General features: G+C 40.3%; 3 protein-coding genes across 4 annotated transcripts; 1 reads left to right on the plus strand and 2 right to left on the minus strand.

The window, feature by feature from the left end:
• Positions 1-1,157: 1,157 nt before the first annotated feature.
• Positions 1,158-3,038, minus strand: LOC134094694 (ependymin-1-like). Its single transcript, XM_062548317.1, has 6 exons — positions 2,882-3,038; positions 2,658-2,692; positions 2,408-2,539; positions 2,040-2,220; positions 1,851-1,935; positions 1,158-1,435 (listed from the first exon to the last, which is right to left on the minus strand). Exons 1-6 carry the CDS (start codon positions 2,958-2,960, stop codon positions 1,318-1,320), a joined length of 630 nt encoding a protein of 209 aa, XP_062404301.1. The 5' UTR covers positions 2,961-3,038; the 3' UTR covers positions 1,158-1,317.
• A 1,232-nt stretch (positions 3,039-4,270) lies between these two features.
• On the minus strand, positions 4,271-8,948 carry armc10 (armadillo repeat containing 10). Of its 2 annotated transcripts, none has more exons than XM_062547670.1 (6): positions 8,574-8,948; positions 7,951-8,096; positions 7,723-7,857; positions 7,451-7,627; positions 7,061-7,132; positions 4,271-5,207 (listed from the first exon to the last, which is right to left on the minus strand). In XM_062547670.1, exons 1-6 carry the CDS (start codon positions 8,851-8,853, stop codon positions 4,956-4,958), a joined length of 1,062 nt encoding a protein of 353 aa, XP_062403654.1. In that variant the 5' UTR covers positions 8,854-8,948; the 3' UTR covers positions 4,271-4,955. The 2 variants fall into 2 exon arrangements, with proteins under 2 accessions (XP_062403654.1, XP_062403653.1); XM_062547669.1 differs by having other exon boundaries at positions 7,951-8,114.
• A 308-nt stretch (positions 8,949-9,256) lies between these two features.
• fbxl13 (F-box and leucine-rich repeat protein 13) lies at positions 9,257-15,534 on the plus strand. The gene is made up of 21 exons (XM_062546489.1): positions 9,257-9,382; positions 9,567-9,670; positions 10,001-10,106; positions 10,221-10,285; positions 10,697-10,851; positions 11,180-11,289; positions 11,397-11,498; positions 11,736-11,831; positions 11,952-12,087; positions 12,183-12,235; positions 12,331-12,431; positions 12,554-12,683; positions 12,772-12,870; positions 13,195-13,315; positions 13,531-13,693; positions 13,802-13,918; positions 14,012-14,138; positions 14,444-14,527; positions 14,653-14,787; positions 14,874-15,037; positions 15,227-15,534. Exons 1-21 carry the CDS (start codon positions 9,308-9,310, stop codon positions 15,408-15,410), a joined length of 2,427 nt encoding a protein of 808 aa, XP_062402473.1. The 5' UTR covers positions 9,257-9,307; the 3' UTR covers positions 15,411-15,534.
• The last annotated feature ends 72 nt before the right edge of the window (positions 15,535-15,606 follow it).

Raw genomic sequence — 15,606 nt, forward strand, 5'->3', positions numbered from 1 at the left:
ATTGCTGAAGGGTGATTGCTTTATGACGCTGATTTCCTTTTCCAGCAAGACAACACCTGCCCAAAACAAACTGATTTGCTTACATTACTGTGCTTGATTACAGACTAATCATCTGACCTGAACCCAATATAGAGAAATAGGCTAGTTTAGCCTGTTGTCAAGAGGAAAAGACATCAGAACAGAATTTCTGTTTAACATTTAAAACCTCTTTATTCTAATATTTAGGCCTTTTCACTTTCACTTTATAGAATGCAGAACGAACGATTACAGTTTCACTTTATATAATGCAGAATGAAAGATTCACCTTTTGAAATAAATCAGGGGGAAAACATGAACCTTTTCACAATATTCTAAGTCTTTGAGACAAAACTTGAACATTAACTGTTTTTAATTGATTGTTCAACTTTAACAAAATTGTATGTAAACTGTTACCAACGGCATTAGAGCAAATATTGCTGACCTGAAAAGATTACTGTTTTTTTTTACACTGTAGATTGCAGTTATTTTTTTTGCGGCTGGTACTCAATAATTCACTTATCAACATTAGTGTCTACATTGCTGCCACTCTAAATGAAAGTAGCATCATGTGTTTCAAGAAGGAATGGCATTCATAAGGCACATTTGACTCAAGGTATGAAAGGGTCAAGGATAGCAATACAACAGTAGGCCTATTTAAAAAATTGCAACTTAACCTCAATTGCAGTGAATCCAGTGAATATTAATATTTTCGTAACTGCTGAATTAAATAAAAGTGTGCAAATGATTGTTTTGGAGGGTGATCATGTCTTTAATGCTAGATACATTGAAAAGTTTACTTTGGATGAAGATGTTGGCCATTTGATAGTGGAAAAGGCACCGGCTTGAATGACCCCACAAGTGATCAGGAGTGATCAGACATTATAAAGTGATCCGGTGCCAGATAAGACTATGGATAACAAGAAAGGCAGGTCTGGACACCGTGGCTCCATTTACTCATCTTCTTCTTCTTCTTCTTCTCTCTCTCTCTCTCTCTCTCTCTCTCTCTCTTTTTAAAAGGGCATCATTTTGATAATCTCAGGATCCCCTTATATGACCACACTCAGACATGAAATGGCCACACTTAATTTGAGTCAAACAGTTTATTTGATTGAAAATCAGATGCAATATTTCTTTGCTTCATGTGCAGCACCTTGTGGTTGCATTTGTCATTACAAAACATATTTCTTTCTTCATTGTGATATATTCAAGGTTCAGGTTCTGTTTCTTGGTGATCTGATCATTTGTCATTACAAAACATATTTCTTTCTTCACTGTGATATACCACCACCACCACCAATCTCAGTTAAAGATGGAGAAGAAATCAGCTATCCCATCCATAGCATCCAGCTTGGCGTCCTTGCAAAATGGTGGAGGGATGAAATCTATAGGATCTGCCCCAAGCATGTTGTCGAAGAAGCTGTTCAAAAGCAGATGATGACAAATGTCAGATTTGCTATGCATGATACAAAATGTTTAATAGACATCAATTTACTTGCTTTGCCACTGAAAGAGTACAAAGGGGGACAAACAGGCACATGCACTGGAGATAACTGGAGAAAGGAAGCAGGAACTGCAGTGATGTCTTTTCCACGTAGCCAGGTCACCAGTATGGCAGTTGTCTACGTATATCCCACCCCTCTAATCTAACCAAACACATTGTTTATCCATTTTGCCTTGTTTGAGTGATTTGGGGGAGATTATTTTATATTGTTCAATTCATACAAACACAGATTCACCTAATCACTTGAATAAGAAAACTTACTGCCCATTCATTTTAAGTGTGTTTCCAAGATGGCCACCGAGTGGAGGGACTTGCCGGACTATGTACTAACCTCAGACTCATCTGACGTTTGTCATCATGCACAACCATAGAGACAGGTAGGCAAAGATCATTAGTGACCGTCATCAAATAGGAGCCTGAAGAAAAAAACAGAAACAAGGAATTAGGGAAATAAAGTAAAATAAAATCAACCAAATCTGTTTTTGTAACTTTTATTCTATATTGTCTGTATGTGTCTCACCGTTAGGCATTAATCCTAAAAAGGTGTTGACAACCAGACCCTGACCAGGGCTGGAGGAGGTTCCCAGAACCACCGGGGCCAGGAAGACGGCCCCCTTGGGGACCTCCATGGGGTGAAATTTGGACTTAAGCTTTGTCTTCACGCAGGTTTGGTCATCTGGGTTGATTTTGTACATAATTCTCTTCAGAATGTGACATGTAAGAAGGAAAGGTTTGAGCTTGATCACACAGAGCAGAGAGGCTGAGTTGTGTGTTCGACATTTGACACAACATCATCAACAGTTCCCCCATGTCATTATACAGTACATGCATATGAGTGTGCAAATGGTGGTTGCAGTTTGCTACTAGATACGGGCTTATTATATTTACCTTTTTGTATAGTAACAGGCCATCATAAGAGACGGTTTCGTTGTTCAAAAAACGTATTCCTTGTAAGCGTATGCGTTTGTTAATGGCATCATATGAATACGCATCAACACCATGGAATTCGCCCTTGGATGACTAAATGGAGGGGGAGAAGGGAAAATTACTTTTCCATCGTTATTACATTGGCATAACTCTACACACACACACATTTAATTTTAGTTAATACATAATGTTGGAGGATTGTGAAACTTACCAGAATCATAGCTCCAGTATACATATCTGGAACACCTTCAATACAAGAATACATTTAAGTTATTTAAGAGTTGGGAGTTGTGAGCCTAAAAAACATTTGTCATCATTGTGAAAACTTCTGGCAGTTTGAAAATTATAAATGCAGAACCACAGAAATAAACACACACACACACACACCTTTCTTCTCACAGTCAGACTCTCACTCGCTTACTATCCTGTACTTACGACAAGGCTTCGGTTTTTGTGCAGAACAGAAACCTGGGGCCAGGCACATCACCAGGCTTATCCAGTACGCTGCGTGCATGTTTCCAATACTTCACTCTGAGACAGTGCACACTACTAAAGAGTTCTCTCATTCCGCACTGTCTGGCCTGCTTCAAGAACCGGCAGCGAGCCTTTAATGTGTTCAGTCCCCGTATCATGTCCTTATTTATACAATCCAACAGGGCTGGGCTCTCATGTCTTTACTCTTCCACAATCCTTATTGATGCAATTCAATATTTCCTAATTTCTTCACATCTTACTCAAGTTACCATAAGCATAAAGATTCATCATCATATCGGGAAACTTGGCCCAGACATTCACCATTCCTGTTTCGTCATTATCACGCTCCAGCATTCCATATGAGCAAGGCCATAACTTTAACTGATGGCTGATAACACCATTGAGCCATGACTACACATTATTTCTTCATTTCGCTTCCTTTCAACATCGTCTCAGCATCTGACTCTACACCTTCATTAGTTAAACCCTCCAAATCTCTGTTCTCATGAGTTTTTTCCTGTTTGCCGAGGCACTTGTAATCTTAGTCCTTAAATGAGTACATTAGTCCTGTGTGGACTGAAGGATCCAACCTAGAAACCGTTAATGATCCAGCAAACGAGACCTGCTGAATCAAAATCAGCCATATACTATAGACAGTTTATTTCCTAATATTCTCACTCAACCTCTTTCAAGAAACCAGCATACAAACGTACATAGACTACTTGTGGCCATAATAATTGATTTGATTTGATTTTAATTTCATAATAACACTGTTCATTTTAGGGAAATATAAATGTCACACACTCCATATATTGTAAAACCAGTTTATTTGCTTATAACAAATTAAGCATTCAAATGTGCAGATCAGTAACACATAACTTAGAATAAATAATTCATTTTAAATATCTTCATAATTCATTGTATTATCTTTACTACACAGAAAGGTCTTTATAAATCAAGATGTCTTTACTGAAATGGTCTACTGAAATGGTATGGCAGCTCCTCTGGGGTTTGTCAGCTTTAGAGTCCGTCTCAATGGCAAGTTGAAACAAATGAAAGAAAACCATTTATGGGTGGGTATATATCCCTATACGTCTTTCTATAATTTAACAGTAAATATGGATATAATTGTGTTTTGATGTTAAACAATTAGGAGGCATGTCCTCTTTTAGGAAAACAATTGTGCATTTGTTTTTTGGACATATTAATGTAAAAGTAGTTCTGAACAACATACAGTACTACCTGGAATGTCTTCCTCCAATTTTCAAGCTAGCTTGGTTAACTTCTGAAGCCACTCTTGGGATCAATTAGGCAACAGGGTTGAGCAGCAAACCAATCCCCCCCCCCCCCCCCCCCCCCCATTTGACAGAGGTTTTGTTATTTTTGGTAAAAACAACCAGTTCAAAAAAAAGGTCAAAGTCTGAACTGGTATTTACTATCAACTTCAGAAGACAGGAACTCTAGAGATATCCTACTTTCTGACAATTGCTATAAAAAAGAGCTTTAATTGCTGTGCAGCATGTACACACCATCAACACTGGCACACAGACACAAAAATGAGAAGAATCCAGTTGTTTTCTGCAGTCCGAAACTCACTCTCCATGCTAAGGCATGCATCTAAACCTGAAAACATTCCCTTTTGTAAACGCTCTGTGGCAGGACACCGTGGTGTCACAAAGGCAATATGAAATGCACGTCTCACAAAAACCTCCATATACTCCATAACTCTGTTCCTTCTACCATACTGCCAGAGGGTCATTTCTGGGTGTATGGGAGGAAATGCCTGACGTCTCAACGGACATTCACATTCACTTTTCTATAAAAAAATATTTGGCAGTGGGGAATTTTCCTAAGCCCCTATAGGGAGCTCGGAGAACTAGAAGAAGACACGGTGTGGGCATTGCTGAGCTTACATTGCCTACAAACATGGCCCAAAATGCCAAGTGGACAGTGAATGTGAGCGGACATTTAGAGGGGTGGTGTTGTCATAGGGACGGGGACGTCAGAATCAACATCACTGGGCCCAGCTTGGAGGCTACGTGAGGACCTTGGCCACCTGAGCCTTGACTTCGTCGTCAGGGTGAGAGAGTAGCTGCAGGAGTCTCTGATGCACCTGGGAGGAATCGTCCAGCAGCACACAGAAGAGCGAGTCCTGGTTCCAGCGCAGGGCCTCTGCAACCTGGGCTGAGGGTCTCCAGGCCCTGAGGTTGCCCATTAACGTCAAGAGACGGAGGAGCACAGAGACCTTGGTGCAGCAGTCAAACAGAAGAACCAAGGAAGCTGGAGCCTGCCAACACAAGAGGAGATCATCATTATTCTATTCTAGTTTCATGGCAAATAATATTCTTGCACCGACTGAAAAGTGATTGGACCCAAAGTTTGTGGACAGGAAGCAGGGGAGATAGATCTGCAGGTTTCCAGCCTGACCTGCCGGGGGAAATCCAAATTCCCCAGCAGGTCAGCAGAGGCGTCACTAGGTGTGCAAAAGATCCGGGGCTCTAGCCCAACAAATTTTTCGCCTACGGGGGTCCGTTGGGCTGTTAAAGATGCCGTTTCCACGTGGTTTGAGAAGGAAAAGAAGGAAATTCGTTGGGCTCCTCCTCATCATCTTTTAAGAACAAATAAAGCTAATATCTCTCACTAGACCTACTGGTATTTATGGGGGATTAAGACGGAACAAAATCGTCTTAACAGAGACCTCACACTCAAACATGTTTTTCTGCCCATGACATGATGAATGAATGCATCATTTCCAGGTGCCACTCTAATCGCTAACTGTAAATGGATTAATCCAACACAACTCCTCGTCCAATTTTCAGTTTGCATGAAAATCAGGGCTACCTGTGGCTAGCCTGGCTCTTCCACTCGTTTTATACCCTGCTAGCAGTGTTTTAAAAAAGCCTGTTGACTACTGTACTAGTAGACAATATTGCAGTTGAGACTGCTTAGCCTAGATATCTAGACACCCCTAGCGGCAGCAAATCACGTCAGTCTAGTGGCTGCTGACCATGGCATTCAATTAGAACCTTATAAAAAAAAAAACTGGGGCGATTTTCATCATTTTGTAAGGCACGGAGATCCGGGACTATCCCCAAGACATCCGGGGCTATAGCCCTGAATGCCCAGGTCTAACGACGCCACTGCAGGTCAGGCAGCATTCACCCAGCCTTACAACATCCCTTATTTTTTTTAAAGATTATTTTTTGGGCTTTTCATGCCTTTATTTGGACAGGACAGTAGAGAGAATGACAGGAAGTGAGTGGGAGAGAGTCGGGGTGGGATCTGGAAAGGACCACGGGGCGGGAATCGAACCCGGGTCGCCAGCGTACGGTGCAGGTGCCCCAGCCAGTTGCGCCACTGCCGGGGCCTCAACATCCCTTATTACTCAGCACAGAATCGTTATTCGACTGCTAAAGCTATCGCTATCTCAGCACATATCGTATCTCTCTCACAACATCTAAACAACACACACCCTGCCATGTGCTTTGAAATCTACTAATAGCTTTATATATTTATAGACTAGAACTCCAGGACAGTTGCCACCAGCCTTGTACTGATATAGTATCAGTGAATATTCAGAAGTGATGATGAGAGGCAAGACATTTATTTTAATTTTTGATTATTTTTTTTGCCTCTGAAGAAATAACCTAAAACAGCTGTTTTCACCATGAAAAGAAGAACTGAAAGAAAAGCCGAATAGCATGCTCAGACAGTTGAAATAGGAACAGCACACTTTCACTTCCTCAAAATCTCAAACCGCAAAGTCTCAGTGGGATGGTTTGCTAAGGGATTTGCCATCAAGCCTAGCCTGGCTGACGCGACCACATCTCAATCAGACGTGGTGTGGCAACCAAACGTTCATTTTCTCGTATTTGAAAAAATGCCCAGATCCGTTCATTGGCTGCCACGGCCCACGGATGTCTATCAAATGTGTCTGTGCATAGCTCACCATCGTCTTGCGGGCGGTAGTTTCCAGGCTGCCTTTGCAGTGTGAATGAAATCGTGCGCAAAGCAGCATGGGAACATCCAGGCTACATCAAGCCAAGTCATTAACCTTTGTCACAGTTCTTGGCTCATATGAATTTGTCAAATACAGCTGAACCATACATATAACCATTCGTCACACATGGCTTTCTTTACCTGTGCTTGGACAATATCTTCAATCATATCTGGATTTGAGGACAAATTCACCAGGACCTTTAAAACCTGAACCTGTGGGTTGTGAGAGCAGAAGAAATCCAAATAATAAAAAAAGAGACACAGGCAAGGCAACAACTAATAATATATCAAAGGTGCAGTGTACAATTCTAATCCCATTCACATTTTGCTAAATGTAACATTTGTTCACAGTCTTGATTCAGAAAAGGGGAGATACATCTCTGATCTACACATAACTGATCCTAGGTGATCATCAGCATGGGGGAGAGGGGTGTAGTTCCATTGGCTGTTGAGCTCAAACATAAACACTTTTTGCTGAAACCGAAATGTGGACTTCGCCTTTAAAGGCTGGTGCTTCCTATAGACAAATACCTGAAGGATTTCATTGCTCACTACAAGCAGAGACAGGAACAGGGTGACCGAGTTCCTCATCAGATGTTGGTGTCTGTCTGTGACTGACATGTTGGTCAGCAACCTCAAGGCCGCAAGCTGCAACTCTGAATTGACTGGTGACATCTCAATCATCTCCAAAACCTGAGGAATGTACACCTACACAAAAATATTGAATAAGCCCGGATTAAAACTTAAAAAATAAAAACTAAAAACCCAGAAGACTTGAGAATCACAAATGTGTTGTGCTGTACCTTCAGCTGTTCTTGATTTCTTATGTTCATACTCAGGTTATTCAATGCGTTCAAAGTTTGTAGTCGAACATCTGCTGAAGTGTCCTTAAGGGACCCTGCAATAATGTGAAGGCCTCCAAATTCACGGATGAAATCCTTGTGAAGAGAAGTGAAAAAAGATTCTTAAATGAACATTGAGTAACAGTTTAGTGTCAGGAGTACACATTGACATATCACCAGTGTCCCTACCTGATTCACTGTGAAAGCAGCGCTGTTCCCCAGTGTAACAAGTACTTGAGACCTCTCTGAAGGGGTAGGACTTCTCTGCAGAAGGGAGAGGAGCATCCCTATGTGCCGCGGCTCCAAACAATTTGGGGACCTCTTTAGAATGTCTGCTATTAAAGGGGCAAAGACTACAACGAATCGTAAACATGCATCTTAAGTCGATGCTATCCAAGTTGGGTGAACGCAGTACTGCACATTTTCATTGGCCTATATAAAAGTATAAAGTGTATAAGATATAAAATGAATAACAGCAATACACTTATACCTACAGACATAGACCAGTCTATGCTTATACCATAACTGTAACATTAGGTTAGAAGAACCTCGAAGACGCAAAGTTAGGTGACTGGCTAAGATCAATCAAACCGAAACAGCTACTAAATGTCTTCTTAGCAATATGTTAATAACTAGTAATACATTCAAAATAAACTCACTGGACAACGTTACAGTTGACCACTACTGAAATTGCACGTATGTACACAGACAGTTGATCTAGCCTGGTTTAATACCGTTCTATTTAGCAAAGCTAGCAAAAATAGGTTGCTAGCCAGCTAAAGGTTGTTAGCCTGTCAACAATTTATTCTTACTTGATGCCTCAGCGGTGACCTGAGAAGGACTTTTGCGTACTCCGACCACATCGAATCCCGACACTTTGGCCATTAAACTCCCCGGTTCGAGAATTACATCACCCGAAGCCCTGTTATCTTGACCACTTCTTTCCACTGATTTCGTTCTGTTTTTCTTCTCTGCATTTCCTCCAATGCCGCGGACAAATTTGTATAAACCATAAGAGGCACCTGCGCCAGCAAGTATTCCCAGTACTGCTTTCATATTACCCAATTTGGGTATAACATTTCCATCTCCCATTCTGACAATCGTCTGCTTAACATGAAGAAGATACAACAATGCTCACGAAACCTTTTCAGAATTAAAATAATTCCCCCATGCTGTCTGCCATCCTCTGCGTCAGGCCAACCAAAATCTTTCCATGGGACACAGCTGACACTGCCTCGCAGTCGTAAAAACTTCGGACATGGTGCTGAGAGACATACACTTCTGTCCTATGTTGACTAATACTATAATTACAAGCATAATAAAGAACTGCTGCACTCTTCAAATAGTTTATTTGAGGACGCTTTCAATTAAACGTTTTTTTCCAAGGACAACTAATGTTAGGCCTAATTTCCAAGCCCAAACCGGTTTTTGTTACTTGGTAACATGTAAAGCCTCACATGATGGTTTGGACAAGTAGGCTAAATATCCCGTTAATTTGACGAAATTACAATATACATTAAATAAATGTTGTAATTTTAGCGGCATTATGGCATCTCTGGAAAATGCAGACCCATCGCTGAAAGAATACATTTCAAAGAATTCTCTTCCTGCGATTTTTCAGGTAACGATAGGCCTAGTAGCTACAACCTATCTTTTACTGTCTATGGCTACAACGCCCCAACCCATTACCGTATGCTACTACTATGCTCCCAACCACAGGGAAAATGTGGTTAAGAATGGATGACGTTTTAGTTAATGATGATTAAATTAATGCAATCATACTGTGGTATTTTTTTTGTTAAAAGTCTCTTTTAGCTGGCCTATGCACCTCGTGTCCTGACAATCCCCTGCATTATATTGAGGAGAAGCTTTTAGCAATCCAGGGGAGCAGAGATATTGATATTGAGTGGTGGGTGAATACCTAAATTATATTTTCATGCGGCCCAGACACAGTGTCCTGCATAAATGTGTATTTTAGTTGTTGAAAATAGTGACATTGTGTGACCCTAACACACATGGGGCAACTTTTTGAGCCATGTTGCTGGTCAACCAACCATGTGTGCTGATTCATTGGAAGATTGTGAACATTTTAAAGTAGGCCTAGTTCTACTCTCCAGAATAGAATGTTGTTAATGTGAATGTACCAGGACAACAATATTTAGGGAATATTGCTCTGTAACGTTGTAAAAAGTTGCCCCATGTATCAGCTTAAAATCATAATCAGCTTCTTTTGATACAGGGATACATTTGCTGCTGATGATGTGGAGGATGACCTTTACCCATCTAATAAAAAGATGGTGCATGGCATGATACATCTTTTTGAGAACTCAGATGACGACATTTCGGTAACCTGCACTATAGTGCCAATATTAGTGTTCATTTTTGCAATGGACAATTTTCCCCAAAGAAGTAGATATCATTTACATTATATGTATACTAATATTTATCTGGTTCTGTAGACGTCATCATTTTTTGAAGAGGCATTACACTGTCACCGGAGGAGTCTCATGAAGATGTGCTTCATGTAAGAGCTTTAATGTGAATATGAAATAGGTTAACTCTTCACACAATTTAGGTGGCCCTGTAATTGTGAATTTTAGATTGTTGGGACCAGTTGGGAATAGTTTTGTACCCCAAAGGCTTCTGATTACTGCCTGTAAATGTATGTCCGCCTTTGTAAATAGATTATTTACTAAACAGTCATTAATTAACTTACACATGTAATACATGATTTAGGTTTGCCGCTGATTTCCCTATGGCACTGGCCTTTGTATTCTAGTTAGTTACTTTCGAATTTGATCCAGTGGGATCAGTTTCATTAAATGAATGCCTGAGTTCAGTCTCACAGCCTGAGGGCAGTCTTTTGTTTTACCTCGGGCCTGTAGCGGTTTGCCCGTAGTTTCTCATGAATTAATAAAGCACCACTTGTGGGTAGGGCCTGGAAAAGGTATATTCTGAAGAGAAGAATAGAAGCTGTCATTCTGCGTCAGAACATGGATACTGCTAAGAGGCACTATGCAAAGAACGTCCTGCATTACACCTTCAGAATATGGATCAAGTGGGTGCAGATAAAGAAGAAGAGAAAGAGGGGTATGTGGTTTGCATTTGTTTAATCCCTCAATAATCCCTCACAGACATTTTTCAAATGTCCAAGTCTCTGAAGAGGGAGTTGACTAAATTTGGTATGATTCTTACATGTAATATAAGGATATCAGTTAGGAGTAAGGAGTCAATCGAAAAGGAGTACAGTATTTTGATCCACAGACATTAACAAAGTGTAATTTTGTTTTCTGGAAATTATATTTATCTCTTTGACATTGTAGCAATTTTGCTCTTCAATTTCTGCATCTGATGGATTACATGGTTCTACTCTCTCTCTCTCTCTCTCTCTCTCTCTTTTTTTTCTTTTCTTTTTCAGATGCTATTAAAAAGCTCCAAAAAGTGCATGAACTACTGCAGTGTAGAAACATTTTTTTTGCCTGGCGATATGTGGTGCAGGACTCAAAGAGAACACAACAGTACATTGAGGTACAGTACGTTTTGCTCTTAGATATTTTAAGAGTTGAAAGAAGAGTTTATTTGTTACTTCTTGTCGATAGTTATCAATCCTAACCTTACTTCTTTTGTAAGGGCAGAAGTGGGAAAATAACCTACTGGAGAAGACTAGCCAAGAGGTGGACAACACTATTGAAGAACAGGACATTATTTCTGTGCTGCCGAGCAAATTGTCTTTGAAGGTATAGCACAGCTTTCAGTCACTATTGTTGCAGGAGTTTAACTGAATCATACTATTATTGAGATAATTTGGTAAACTTAACTGTCTGTACTTGAGTAATAATCTTGAAGATGTACTGTTTTTCTTGATACACTGGAATTGTTGCGTGTTTTAAAATAATGTGTGTTTTGGGTGTTTTTAATTATTCTCATTTTGAACAAGGCTTGTACTGTATGTGTTGGATCCGGTTGGATCTTAGATCTTTCAGTATTTAGAATCCGGAGACCTGATAAGGTGTGCTGAGGTGTGTGACACATGGATGGCCATAACTCAAACCTGCAGTCTCTGGAACAAGGTGAGAGGGGCTGTAGACATTTGAATATATTTTACAACACTGGCATAGATATTTTATTGTACTTTAGCTTTATATACATATACAGTGTGTATGTATATTTATATAGTCTTTTCTCGTAAGATCAATTTTTCAGCAGAAAAACACTGGATTCAAAGCTGTGATGTAGAAAAGATACTGAAGAAGTATCGTCCGTTTGTGGTCCACTTAAATCTACGTGGTTGTATATCTCTGATGTGGCCCGCATTTAGATGTATAAGTGAGTATTTCTCTCAACCTTTCATTAAAATAAAATCAAAATACACTATCAGAGGAAGTGCTGCATTTGAATTCTATTTCATTTTAATCCATTAGGTGAATGCCGAAATCTTCAGGAGCTCAATCTGAGTCAATGCACCAACATAGATGTCAGTAGTACCCTTTTGAATTAAATTCGTATGTCACAGTGAGTTAAAAACAAAACTTTGGAAACCAAATACCCTTTTTTTTTTTTTTTTATCAGGATGAGACAGTTCGAATAATATCTGAGAGTTGTCAGTCCCTCTTCTACCTGAATCTTTCATACACCTATGTGACAAATGGAACTCTGAAAGTGCTTTCAAGGTAACGTCTACAACAGATTAGTTGGTTTTGAGCAGTGTTATTCCAATATTTCAGTTTCAAACCTATGCAGTCCTTCTGTTCTCTTCTCTATACCTTCCTGTCTTCCTCACAACATTCTGCAGGTGCTGTATGAATCTGCAGTACTTGAGTCTGGCCCACTGTAGAAGGTTCACAGATAAAGGGCTGCAGTTCTTAGCTACAGAGAAAGGCTGCCATGGGCTTGTCCACATAGATCTATCTGGCTGCACCCAGGTCAGTAGAGAGACAACATATAATTCCTGTTTACACAACAGATATCGCTAGCAAATCATAACCTTAACCTCTCATTCCGCTGGTGTAGATAACAGTGGATGGGTTCAGATCCATTGCAGATGGGTGCAGTGTGCTGCAACACATTATATTTGACAACATGCCTACATTTACAGATAGGTGCTTAGAGGTAGGTATTTTAGGGACGTGAGTATTAAACCTGTTTTCAAACTACAATGATTTGCAGATTTTGAACAATGTGAGTTAAATTGTTTGTTTATAGACTGTATTTCACACATTGAATCATCTATAATGATTGTGAATCATCTATAATGAATCTGAAGAAGACCACATGGTCGAAACGTCATTATTTCTGTGCCAAAATAAACCACAAAGAAGGATTTAAAGTGTGCGAACTTTTTTTCTATTTTTCACAAATAATTTTTGTTCTGAACCTTGATTGGGATGTGCACAATCTTTTTACCATAACTCATCTATAATGATACCTTTACAGGTGCTGACTGCTAAATGCCACTCTCTAGTTACAATATCCCTCCTGGGGTCCTCTCATCTCACCGACACTGCATTCAAAACCATTGCTGAAGCAGCTTCTCTTAAGAAACTACAAATAGAAGGTCATTGTGCAAATCTCTGTAGTATACCATGTAAAAAAACATGTCAAAATTTTAATTATAGATACTGAGATCAGATTAGCTCAGTTTCACTTGTGATATAAATTATTATAAAACATTATTATACAAACACAATATGCATATAGAAATATAGACATGTTTTTTTTTTAATATGCAAAGATTGTTAAACTAGAAATGAATGTGTTCATTCAATGCAGGCAACGAGCATATTACTGACATCGGCTGGAAGGCTGTTTGCAAGAGTTCTCCCAACCTAAGCCATCTACATGCTGCTGACTGTCCAAAGATGACTGATGCCAGTCTGAAATACATAGCATCCCTGAAGAATATCAGTTACCTTGACATCTCAGATTGTGTAAGGTAGGAAGCATTTGCCCTCATAGAAGCCCTTTTGTGTACAGGGTAGGCAGACTGTTGCAGGACATGGGGAATGTTGACCTGTTGTTCTTTTTCTCCTTCATCATTTAGGATCAGTGATGTTGGCCTGCGTTGCTTCACTGACAGTCCATCTGCTGTCAAGATGCAAGAGTTAAATCTCAGCAACTGCCGCGTCAGTGATGTAGTGGTCGTCAGAATCGTACAGAGGTGCACAGTGTGTGTGATCATCGCCACTCTTATCCATTCTATACACGTCCCATATAAATAATGTAAAGGCTGTGTTTTATCTTGTCTTCACAGATGCAGCATGCTCACTACCCTGAATCTGGCATACTGTGAATCTCTAACAGACGCGGGCATTGAGTTCCTGAGTAACTCACGCTGTCTTGTCTGTTTGGACATGACTGGCTGTCATATGCAGGACAAAGTAAGCTGCCTTTTGTGACTTCATTGTACAAACAATAGCAACTTTGTCATTGTCAATGTATTTTCACCCAATACATTTATTCATGGTTATGGTTATGGTATTTTGCAGACGCTTCTTTTCCCAAAGTGACTTACAGTATTTGAACACTGCATTAGTTAAAAATAATATGGAAAAGGGAAAAAAATAGAAATGGGGGGGAAAGCATAATAGTAATAATAATAATATCAAAATCAACAATGAAATGACACACATGGCATATTGTACTATCAATATATCAGTATGTATGTAAATCTGTTGTCTTTCAGGGACTGACTGCAATAGGAGAAATTAAATGTTTGAAGAAGCTCAGTATATCTGAATGTCTTTGGATAACTGATATTGGCATCGAGGTAATTGTAATTCATTTAAAATCGTATGCCCATTGTTCATTCAATCTATTTTGGATATAGTGTTATAACAAATCAGAGAGGGCTGAGCTTGTGGTCTGTCTCTTCCCTGGCTGACACCCTGTCAGATGTTCTGTAGGCGGGCCAACAGTCTGGAGGACTTCGACATATCCCACTGTGTGTCACTGTCGGACCTGTCCATCAAAGCGCTGGCCTTCTACTGCAGAGCCCTGTCACGACTCGTCATGGCAGGCTGCCCCAAAGTACGCCTGATTTGAATGCAGTGTTAGTGCCAATTGTAATGTCTATGATCACTTCCTTATGGAGTAAAATGTGTCTGTGAAACCAGATGACGGACATGGCCATGCAATACCTAACGGGCTCTGGACCCCACCTGAAAGAGCTGGACGCCAGCGGATGTGTTCTCCTCACTGACCGTGCCTGTCGCATCCTGCTCAAGGGCTGCCAAACCATCCACTCCCTTACCATGCTCTACTGTAGGGGAATCTCCAAGTAAGTCACCATGAGTATCCATCACATCCAGACCTCCATTAAAACCTTACATCAGTTCATATTCTATGTTGTTTTGGACGTGATTGGTCCAACTACACTTGCTCTGTATTGTCATGTTCTCCCGAGTATTTTTAAACTCTTTCTAAGTATCTCTATGCAGTACTTGTTAACATTGTGGTGATCCTACAGGCAGGCAGCGTTGCGCCTTCAGCCTCGCCTCAAACACTGGGAGCACAGCAGAGAAGATGCCCCTTACTGGTATGGCTATGATGACCTGGACCACCTGATGCAGCTAAGCAAGAAGCCTGAGAAGCAGGACATTCCATCGGAATGTAGTGATAGCCGTCGGCATAGCAGCACTCCGCACCCATGACTGCCAACACAGATGTGCTCTAGGAGAAGAGTATTAGCCAAGTGACAGTAGGACACACCATGATGTGGGCGAGCTAGATTATCTGAGATCACATGTGTGTGCCAGAATGGTCCAGGAACATCTGAACAGCGCATAGTGAATTCTGTAAGACTCTAGATTCAGAGTTGTTATAACACCTTTTAAAAAGGTAAACAAA

The sequence above is a fragment of the Sardina pilchardus genome, chromosome 10, assembly GCF_963854185.1.
Source record: "Sardina pilchardus chromosome 10, fSarPil1.1, whole genome shotgun sequence".
In the NCBI taxonomy this organism is placed as follows: domain Eukaryota; kingdom Metazoa; phylum Chordata; class Actinopteri; order Clupeiformes; family Clupeidae; genus Sardina; species Sardina pilchardus.

Bases quoted from the DNA above. Each gene is read 5' to 3' on its own strand.
- armc10 (XM_062547669.1), bottom strand. From the start codon at position 8,853: ATGGGAGATGGAAATGTTATACCCAAATTGGGTAATATGAAAGCAGTA. The intron at 7,858-7,950 runs GTAGGGACACTG...TCTCTTCACAAG, and splicing joins CTGCTTTCACAGTGAATCAG to GATTTCATCCGTGAATTTGG. The intron at 7,133-7,450 runs GTATTTGTCTAT...CACAACCCACAG, and splicing joins TGAGCAATGAAATCCTTCAG to GTTCAGGTTTTAAAGGTCCT.
- LOC134094694 (XM_062548317.1), bottom strand. From the start codon at position 2,960: ATGCACGCAGCGTACTGGATAAGCCTGGTGATGTGCCTGGCCCCAGGT. The intron at 2,540-2,657 runs GTAAGTTTCACA...CCCTCCATTTAG, and splicing joins ATACTGGAGCTATGATTCTG to TCATCCAAGGGCGAATTCCA. The intron at 2,221-2,407 runs GTAAATATAATA...CACATTCTGAAG, and splicing joins GCCTGTTACTATACAAAAAG to AGAATTATGTACAAAATCAA.
- fbxl13 (XM_062546489.1), top strand. From the start codon at position 9,308: ATGGCATCTCTGGAAAATGCAGACCCATCGCTGAAAGAATACATTTCA. The intron at 12,871-13,194 runs GTAGGTATTTTA...ATACCTTTACAG, and splicing joins TTACAGATAGGTGCTTAGAG to GTGCTGACTGCTAAATGCCA. The intron at 15,038-15,226 runs GTAAGTCACCAT...GTGATCCTACAG, and splicing joins TACTGTAGGGGAATCTCCAA to GCAGGCAGCGTTGCGCCTTC.